General features: G+C 44.0%; 1 protein-coding gene across 1 annotated transcript in view; it reads left to right on the top strand.

Annotated features, from left to right (window-relative positions):
• The window catches only part of LOC107671820 (rho GTPase-activating protein 40-like), a 19,109-nt gene extending 8,647 nt beyond the window's left edge, over positions 1 to 10,462 (top strand). Inside the window, exons 2-13 of the mRNA XM_016464801.1 lie at positions 969 to 1,159; positions 1,434 to 1,654; positions 3,111 to 3,189; positions 3,702 to 3,853; positions 5,917 to 6,082; positions 6,168 to 6,259; positions 7,023 to 7,100; positions 7,516 to 7,675; positions 7,937 to 8,019; positions 9,906 to 10,115; positions 10,201 to 10,344; positions 10,421 to 10,462. Of these exons, the coding sequence (XP_016320287.1) occupies positions 988 to 1,159; positions 1,434 to 1,654; positions 3,111 to 3,189; positions 3,702 to 3,853; positions 5,917 to 6,082; positions 6,168 to 6,259; positions 7,023 to 7,100; positions 7,516 to 7,675; positions 7,937 to 8,019; positions 9,906 to 10,115; positions 10,201 to 10,344; positions 10,421 to 10,462 (1,599 nt within the window). The 5' untranslated portion in view covers positions 969 to 987. The remainder of the gene's footprint in view (positions 1 to 968; positions 1,160 to 1,433; positions 1,655 to 3,110; positions 3,190 to 3,701; positions 3,854 to 5,916; positions 6,083 to 6,167; positions 6,260 to 7,022; positions 7,101 to 7,515; positions 7,676 to 7,936; positions 8,020 to 9,905; positions 10,116 to 10,200; positions 10,345 to 10,420) is intronic.
• The last annotated feature ends 288 nt before the right edge of the window (positions 10,463 to 10,750 follow it).

Below are 10,750 nucleotides of genomic sequence, written 5' to 3'. Positions count from 1 at the left end.
GGGAAAGAGATGTGACAAGCAGCGGAATCATGTCAATATTCAAACAGAGGAGGAATATTATTGTTCATCTGCATTAAATGAGCAGCAGCACTGTAAGTGAGGATGTACTGTATGGACATAAAACCCCGTGAGGAGAATGTGGCACGTTCGGTTCGATCTAAAGCCGCCCTGCACAGGAATCTGTCGACCGAGGCGCTTCCTTCACCAACACTCAACCAGACTAACCCAAACCAAAACCAGGTAAAGTCCTGACTAAACCACCTCTCAGATTGAGAACATGGTTTACTGGGAATATACTCATTCTGAGCTGAAATATGCTCTGCTTCACACTGAGAGTGTAACCGGTGGTTTTAATCATATCTCTGCACAACTGCTGCAAAAAATGTGATGTTCTCCTTCTGTATCTCTGTTTTCCAGTAGAAATATCTGCTAATGGATTCAGAAAAATAAACTTGTTTTGCCCTTGAATGAAGTTGATTTTTATGACTCGGTGCATTTAATGGATCGTGCTGTTGTTTAACAACATTCTGATAGTTCAGCTCACGAAATGGCTTTCTGAAAATAACTCACATTGGACAAAAACTCCATGAAATAGTGTTTAAAGTTGTGATTTATAAAGACTGATTAAGGTCTATTGGCATCTGTTTGTTCATAAACTTGATTTTTGAGAATTTTGCATCTCCAGTAAATGTATCTTGATTTAAGAAGTACTGGAAAACAAGACCGAAATACTGAGGAAGAACAGCAGTGTTGTCAGATTAATTCATCTGTAATTTGGTTTGGTTTGATTTCAACTTCTGCTAAGTCAATGAAATGGGTTAGTTACCTGTAAAATCTGAACAGGAAGTAGTTTGAGTTTTGAGCGTTTGTGTATTGTAGAAGACATCTCATTCACATGCTGGAGAGATATGAACCTCCTGACTGATGCTTCTTTGTCACCATCGTCTTCCTCTTCCTGTGCGTTTCAGGGACTGCAGCCTCACCGCGATGAATGTTGAATCCTGGGCGGACCCTCGGGACCCGCAGCCGGACTCACCTGACCTCCCGACCCCGCAGCAGCCCGACAGGTTGTGCCTGGAGTCCTTCTGGAGTGAAGTGGAGACTATACGGAGCGACTCGGAGCCGGACAGCAGCAGACGAGATTCCCGACAGTCCGAAGGTGAGGCTGAGATGCATCACACCGTCAGATGATGCAGAGACACGCGCTGATGGAATGACCGGAGTGTGTCTGTGGCTGTGTCTGTGTCTGTGTCTGTCTCTGTGTCTGTGTCTGTGTCTGTGTCTGTGTGTCTGTGTGTCTGTGCGCGTGTCTGTGCACGCGTGCGTGTGTATGTGTGTCTGTGTGCGTGTCTGTGTGTCTGTGCGCGCGTCTGTGTGTCTGTGCGCGCGCGTGTGTGTGTGTGTGTGCGCGCGCATGTGTGTGTGTGTGTCAGACGGCGAGCAGGAGGAGCTCTGGCTGCAGGATGCTGGTTTGTCTCCGCTGGTAACAGGTGAAGAAGAAGACGTCGATAAAGCCGTCCTGTTGTCGACTCTCACTAAGACTCAAGCAGCGGCAGTTCAGAGACGCATTGACTCGTACACCTGCTCGCTGCGTAAGAGGAACAAAACGCCAGCGCGACACGTCAGAGACGTCTTTGCCTCCCCCATTGCTCAGGTAACAGCACACCTGTGTGTGTGTGTGTGTGTTTATAATAATATTTGATTTTGGACCCACTAACAATTTAAGGGGCCATTCACACAGAATGCATGAATGTAAACATGCGAGACAGACGGGTTTGACCATTGTGCTCGAGTCTCGCATCTTTTGCAGTGTCTCGCACATGACACAGCATCCACACTCTTCTGAACTGAGCTGGACGATCACATCACTGAATCAGCAATGAACTGACTTTAAAGTGACGTGACATGTGGCCAAGTATGGTGACCCATACTCGGAATTAGTGCTCTGCATTTATCCCATCCAATGTGCACACACACAGCAGTGAACACACACACACCGTGAACACACACCCAGAGCAGTGGGCAGCCATTTTTTGCTGCGGCGCCCGGGGAGCAGTCGGGGGTTCGGTGCCTTGCTCAAGGGCACCTCAGTCGTGGTATTGAAGGTAGAAGAGAGCGCTGTACATTCACTCCCCCCACCTACAATCCCTGCCGGTACGAGACTCGAACCCACAACCTTTGGGTTAGTCCGACTCTCTAACCATTAGGCCACGACTTCCCCTAACTGATAAACGGACTGTTTTCTATCGTCCTCTTGCATTATCAGCGCACACTTTTCCTGTTTGACACTGTAAAGCTGCTTTGACACAATCTGTATTGTATAAAGCGCTATAGAAATAAAGGTGACTTGACAAAGACAGCACTTTTTTTTCCCCAATTCCACTGCCCAAATGTTGCATTTTCAAAGACAAGATGCCATTCTATGTGAATGGCCCCTAAAAGTTTTGCATCATTTGATCTTTATAACAGCTGTGACTTAAAAGTCGCGTTAATTAGAATATCATTAGGAATCTGATTTTCTTGCATCTTCTTCATTGTACTGTGAGAACATCTTGACATCAACACACGTTTACACATCAATAGAATGACGTTTTATGCATTTTTGCATTACATGCACTTGATGGAAATCTTAGAGTCGTGTCTTGTGTCTTTCACAGCATCTCGCACATTATACACCATTCTAAAAACACTGAGCTCAAGATTCTTCAGCTTTTAAAAACATGTCTCATGGCCTTGTGCTCATTTTCATTCCACTGAACCTGCATCCAAATGTGTTCTGTGTGAATGGCCATCGTAATAAATAATAAAACTATGATTTGACCTCTTTGATAATGAAATGCACAGCTGACATGTGTCAGATTTGCTGATCAGCTGAAATAATAGTACGGTGTTCGAGTTTTTCTGGTTGTGTAATGGCAGAAGGACAGTAAGTGTGTGGAGGAACAGTCAGTCATGGCATTTGTAAGGGCCTGTATGCGCTTGTGCTCCACAGCACACAATACACACTCACGTCATGTCAGATCATATCAGCGCATCTGAATAAAGCCTTGAGTTCTGTTCATCTTGTGTGTGTGTGTGTGTGTGAGTCTAACTAATTGTTTTCTATTCAGTCAGCAGTTGCTGAGAGACACAACAGCGAACCTGACACACACAGAAACATGGAGAGTGTGACAAAGACACAACGATCAGGTACACACACACACACACTGCCTCTTTTCTATTGGCTGAGAAGCTAATAAGATTATCTAATAACATAATAAGAACCCTGGTAACCAACCACAACACTCTAGCGGTTGTGCAGAGACACTTTGTGTGTTTAATTAGGGAGACATCTAAAATGTGCAGTGTTGAGGATTCTCCCTGATCAGGATTGGGAACCAATGCACTACAGCATTGTGATCGTAATGGTTCATTATTCTGTTCATTATTCAGTGATATTATCAGCTGCAGATCTTCACCTGTCACATCTATTAATATAAGAGCGAATGTGTGTTTAATAACATTCAAATGCTTCAGATTCAAAGACATGAGCAGTGATTATACGTGAACTCAGTGCGTGTGAATGCAGCATGTGCCCTTTGAACACAAGATGCAGTTTCCTGCCTTTTCACATGGAAATCATATTCAAATGGATCAGATAGTGAACGCTTCCCGCTGTCAATGGAAACAGCCGTAAACAGCGTTTGTGTGTGTGTGTGTAGCTGTCAGCAGTCAGGAGACTCAAGGGCTGCAGATGGATGAGATCTTTATCACAGACGTGGCGTATTGTGAACAAGCAGCCATCTTACTGAAACAAGCCAAACTACCACAGAACAACAGCAGCCAGTGCAGGAGAGACGACGGAGTGCTGCCGGTAAGACTCACTGTCTGCCTGTCTACAGTTACACACCATAGCAACACACTAAAAACACCATAGCAACCGCATAACAACACTCACTGTCCGCCTGTCTACAGTTACACACCATAGCAACACACTAAAAACACCATAGCAACCGCATAACAACACTCACTGTCCGCCTGTCTACAGTTACACACCATAGCAACACACTAAAAACACCATAGCAACCGCATAACAACACTCACTGTCCGCCTGTCTACAGTTACACACCATAGCAACACACTAAAAACACCATAGCAACCGCATAACAACACTCACTGTCCGCCTGTCTACAGTTACACACCATAGCAACACACTAAAAACACCATAGCAACCGCATAACAACACTCACTGTCCGCCTGTCTACAGTTACACACCATAGCAACACACTAAAAACACCATAGCAACCGCATAACAACACTCACTGTCCGCCTGTCTACAGTTACACACCATAGCAACACACTAAAAACACCATAGTAACCGCATAACAACACTCACTATCCGCCTGTCTACAGTTACACACCATAGCAACACACTAAAAACACCATAGCAACCGCATAACAACACTCACTGTCCGCCTGTCTACAGTTACACACCATAGCAACACACTAAAAACACCATAGCAACCGCATAACAGCAGTCACTGTCCGCCTGTCTACAGTTACACACCATAGTAACACTAAAAACACCATAGCAACCGCATAACAACACTCACTATCCGCCTGTCTACAGTTACACACCATAGCAACACACTAAATACACCATGGCAACTGCATAACACTCACTATCCGCCTGTCTACAGTTACACACCATAGCAACACAATAAAAGCACCATAGCAACCGCATAACAACACTCACTGTCCGCCTGTCTACAGTTACACACCATAGCAACACACTAAAAACACCATAGCAACCGCATAACAAGACTCACTGTCCGCCTGTCTACAGTTACACACAATAGCAACACAATAAAAACACCATAGCAACCGCATAACAACACTCACTGTCCGCCTGTCTACAGTTACACACCATAGCAACACACTAAAAACACCATAGCAACCGCATAACAACACTCACTGTCCGCCTGTCTACAGTTACACACCATAGCAACACACTAAAAACACCATAGCAACCGCATAACAACACTCACTGTCCGCCTGTCTACAGTTACACACAATAGCAACACAATAAAAACACCATAGCAACCGCATAACAATACTTACTGTCCGCCTGTCTACAGTTACACACCATAGCAACACACTGAGAACTGCTCAGAATACCATAGCAACCACATAGAAATACACTAAAAACCATTCAGAACACCATAGCACAATAAGAACACCATCGCAACCGCATAGCAACACACTAAAAATTGCTCAGAACACCATAGCAACCACACAGCAACACTCACTGTCTGCCTGTCTACAGTTACAGACCATAGCAACACACTAAACACTGCTCTAAACACCACAGCAACCACATAGCAACACACTAAGAGCCACTCATAACACAATAGAAACCGCATAGCAATACACTAAACACCGCTCAGAACACCATAGCAACTGCATAGCAACACACTAAGAAGAACCACTCATAACACCATGGAAACTGCATAGCAAGCAACACACTAAAAATTGTTCAGAACACCATAGCAACACTGTCTGCCTGTCTACAGTAACCGACCACAGCAACACACTAAACACTGCTCAGAACACCATAGCAACCACACAGCAACACACTAAACACTGCTCTAAGCACCACAGCAACCACATAGCAACACACTAAGAACCACTCATAACAACATAGAAACCGCATAGCAACACACTAAAAATTGCTCAGAACACCATAGCAACCACACAGCAACACTCACTGTCTGCCTGTCTGTCTCTCTGCAGTTATTGGCTGATGCTCATAATCTCAGTATGGCTAAATAATAATAATAATGATAATAAAATCAAACCAGTGAACAGAGAGGGGTGTGTAGCACACATGTGTTGTCTCACCTGCTCCTCTTCCCGTCTCTCTCTCTCCGTCTGTAGCGGGTCATCTGTCCGCAGTGCCGGCTGGGAGTGACGCGGGTGCTGGATCTTTCCCAGCAGGATATGAAGAAGGTCCGTCAGCTGGCTCTGATTGACATGACGGCGCTCTGCGACCTGCTGGGGCTCGAGGTCAAACGACACAAAACCTGCAAACGGAAAATCCCTGGTGAGTTTCCTGTCACATGACCACACTCATTCGGATCTGAATGACCAATAATCAGAATCCTGTCGAATGTCTTCCTGTTTGTCAGAGAGCTGTTTGTTCGGCGTTCCTCTCGCCTCATTGGTGGAAAGCGATCAGAAGATCAAACCCAACACTCAGATCCCACTCTTCCTCCAAACAGTACGTCATGACATCATTTCCTTTTGCACCAATTCATTGCTTTCAAACTATTATAATGGTACTTTAAAGTCGGCATGAAATGTAAAGGTAACACTTAATCACTTAAAGCCTTTATATATAAAAGTAGTTTTAATGCAATGATGATGCACCTTATAATGCATTGTATGATCTCATGAATAACTGTAACCACAGTTACAATACATTATAATACTCATCTATTCATTGTTACACCTTTAGAAAATATAATGCATTAAATCACGACAAACCAACCGTCAAGTATTATAATGCATTTTAACCGATTATTTATGGAAAGATATAATTACTAACATAACGAATACCTTTATAATGCATTATACATAAAGGCTTTAAGTAAAGTGTTATTGATGTGAATTCACCTTATATATTTGATCTTATGGTAAGCAATTCATCCGTACGTTTCATTTTTTTAAACATGTTTTGACCGCATGTTTACCCAAAATGTTATAACTGGATCTTCCAGTGAAAATGACTTTCCAATCATTCGGTGCTTTTAAACTCCGCCCCTACAAGCTCACATTCAGACCCGCCTCCGTTTCTGAGAGCCACGCCCACACTTCAACATCCAATCAACAACTGATGCACAGAACCAAGTCCCGCCCTACATTGTTTCTTCTTCGATAATCCGTCTTGGATGTACGTCACCATACAGAAGAAAGATTGGCTGCTGCTTCCATTTCATCGAGTTCAACTAAAACTCTTGGGTGTTTTCTCCTCTCTGTTTCAGCTTCTGTCATTTCTGGAGAAGAAGGGTCTCGATTCTGAAGGGATTCTGCGGGTTCCAGGGTCTCAGGCCAGAATCAAAGTAACATAAAACATTATTATCAAAAAGTACTAAAAGTATCTTGGTAGTACTATGAAGTACTATCCATTGAAGTACCATCTGACACCATAAGGTTCACACAGACACAGGCATTGGAATGTGGAAAAATGCAAGGTCTCAAGACACATTTTTTAAGTTGAACTTATTTTAACTTGAGCGCCATGTTTTTAGAACGCCGTTTCATGCGTGAGACACCAAGTGCAACAGTGAAACACACCCGTCCAGCACTTGTTTACATAGAAAATCAATTGGAAAGTAGCGCAGTGGAATGGAAAAACACGTTTTTTTTTGAATGGCCGCTTACTGTACCATGGTATAACCAAAGTATTTTATGCATCACACACGAAGAAGCGCTGTGTGAGTGTGTTTCAGCTCACAGTCGCTGTGTCGGTCGTAGGTGCTGCAGCAGAAGCTGGAGAACTCGTTTTACAGCGGTTCGTTCAGCTGGGACGAGGTCAGTCCGAATGACGCCGCCGCTCTGCTCAAGAAGTTCATCCGTGAACTCCCAGCGCCGCTGCTGACCGCCGAACATCTCAACACCTTCAGCGCCGTCAGAGGTGCGTGAGGCACAACAGCAGGTCTCACTGAGGTCCTGTATGTCGTATGGTGTGTAGAGGTGTTGTGAATCTACATCACAGTAGCTGGACTTCACCAGAAGAAGAGACCAAAATACTCACTTGTTTATGGATGAACATTCAAAGATTTATATATGATCTGATATTGTCTTGGTCTAATAATATTGGTATTATGTGTCATTGGTTTCTTATAGAGTCAAAAGTCTTTTTGAGGAAGAATCATGTTTAAATTGTTTTCTACAGATATTGCAGACCTGAAGCAGAAGCTGCACATGTTGAATCTTCTTGTGCTGCTGCTGCCAGAACCCAACAGAAACACACTGAAGGTACAAATCACACACGCGCGCATACACAAGCACACACACACACCACACACACACACACATACACACACACACACACTCTCATACACACACACACACACACACATACACACACACACACACTCTCATACACACACACACACACACACATACACACACACACACACTCTCATACACACACACACACACACACATACACACACACACACACTCTCATACACACACACACACACTCTCATACACACACACACACATATACACACGCCTTCCAACATGTCATAGACATGACTCATCAGCAGCATTACATAACGGAAATTCATTAACACACTGAACGTTTACTGTGTGTGTGTGTGTGTGTGTGTGTGTGTGTGTGTGTGTGTGTGTGTGTGTGTTTCACTCAAGTGTAACGCAGCTCACAGTTGGCCGTTTATATAACCGTGTCTCTTTGTGTTGAAGTGCTGCTGTTGATGAATGTTAAAAGTCACATGAAACGCTCTTCACAACCCAGTTCACTTCAAGAGATTATTCAGCCAGAAATCATCATTCTGTCATCATTTACTCACCCTCACGTCACTTACTTTCTTCTGTGGAATACAAAAGGAGATATTTTGAAGAACGTTGGGAACCAAACAACACTGGAACCCACTGACCTCCACTGAAGAGACAACTGAGACATTTCTCAAAATATCTTCCTCTGTGTTCCACAAAAGAGAGAAAGTGTTTATGAATGGAACAAGAAGAGAATCTGCTGCAGATCTTATCCACGAGGAAATGATTGGATTATGAAGAGAAACACTTTTTGCATGAGTTATACAGTGATATTTTAACTTCAGCTCAAGTTCAGTTTTAGGGTGTGTTTACGCTTGTACTTTGGTTCTCTTGGTTCTTTTTTTAACACCGAACCCAAAGATACCAAACAAAAGGCATAAGGATGCAATCAAAATTTGACTGGACAGCCCTTATGGTGTATATTTTGCAAATTTACCGAACATCCAAATCAATGCAGGCTGCTGGGCTGAATGTGCTCGTGTGTATATGATGGGATTTTTACCAGTTTATAATAACTCCCAAGAGCTTATAAAATGTGACCCTGGAGCACATGGTTTGTTAGGATAGGACAATATTTGGCTGAGATACAACTATTTGATAATCTGGAATCTGAGGGTGCAAAAAAATCTAAATATTGAGAAAATCATCTTTAAAGTTGTCCAAATGAAGTTCTTAGCAATGCATATTACTAATCAAAAATTAAGTTTTGATTTATTTACGGTAAGAAATTTACAAAATATCTTCATGGAACATGATCTTTATTTAATATCCTAATGATTTTTGGCATAAAAGATAAATCTATAATTCTGACCCATACAATCCCAGACAGCAACATAGTGTTGGCCCAGATCCGGCCCACATCTGGCCCATGTGAAATCCATGCGGGCCAGATGTGGGCCGGATCTGGGCCGAAACTGTCTGCTGTCTGGGATGTATTGTTGGCTATTGCTACAAATATACCCCAGCCACTTAACACTGCTTTTGTGCTCCAGGGTCACATATGTGTAAAGGAGTCAAAACAGTGTCAGGAATTCCTCGTAGATCCGCTGTACCGAACTGTAATGTGCAACAGAACCAGAGATGCTTGAGAATCTTTCCTGTTTTTGGTGTTTAGATGTCTTTGGTCTGCATTGTTCATATATCAGTCAAACGGCATGAGGGTTCGTTTGGAAGCAGACTTTGTTTGCTTGTTTGGTGCACACCAAGGTTCGGACAGCAGCGTTCACACTTCAGTTCAAATGAACCGCACTAACAGAGCAATCGCACCAGAGTTCGATTTAATCACGTGTAAACAGCCTCAGATCGAGGCGAGATTAATGTGTGAATGCGTGTTTCTCCAGGCGCTGCTGGAGTTCCTCAGTAAGGTGGTGTTATGTGAGCGGCATAACCGCATGAACCTGTGGGCCGTCTCCACCATCATGGCTCCAAACCTCTTCTTGCACAAAGCTGTTCCCAGTAAACTAGCAGTGGACGGTCCAGAGAAGGGCCAGGCCGAGCGCGCGACCGACATTATGAGGCTCCTCGTCCGCTACCAGGACCTGCTGTGGACGGTAAAGAGCTGGAGAAACCTCTGCCACCATAGCTTGATTGCATCTTCCCAAAGTGCTCAAGAGGGTTTGATCTGCTCTTCTGCAGGTTCCTAACTTCCTGTTGAGTCAGGTGAGGAAGCTGAACGAGAACAGCAGCCGTCGCTATCAGTTCTACGACAGACGCATCAAGCACCTGCTCAGGAAGATCCACACGGACAGCAGAGACAAACCAGACAAGAACTCCAGCGAGGTGAGAGAGAAGATCCTGACGATTCAGAGCTTAAACTGTCAGTCTGTTTGGATTCAATTAATAAATGCTAATGCAGATGGAATTAGGAGGGAAAGAGAGACGGGCGAGAGCAACGTGAGCATACACACACACACACACACTCTCACACACACTCACACACACACACACACTCTCACACACACTCACACACACACACACACTCTCACACACACTCACACACACACACACACTCTCACACACACTCACACACACACACACACTCTCACACACACTCACACACACACACACACTCTCACACACACTCACACACACACACACACACACTCTCTCTCACACACACACACACACACACACACATAAAGGATGATCCCTTTAGAGGCTTTAGATCACGAGACACGCTTACAGG

Source organism: Sinocyclocheilus anshuiensis, unplaced genomic scaffold (genome assembly GCF_001515605.1).
Source record: "Sinocyclocheilus anshuiensis isolate Anshui unplaced genomic scaffold, SAMN03320099.WGS_v1.1 scaffold3217, whole genome shotgun sequence".
Classification (NCBI taxonomy): domain Eukaryota; kingdom Metazoa; phylum Chordata; class Actinopteri; order Cypriniformes; family Cyprinidae; genus Sinocyclocheilus; species Sinocyclocheilus anshuiensis.
The sequence above is the reverse complement of the archived record's forward strand: the minus strand, read 5'-3'. Positions and strand labels throughout refer to the sequence as shown.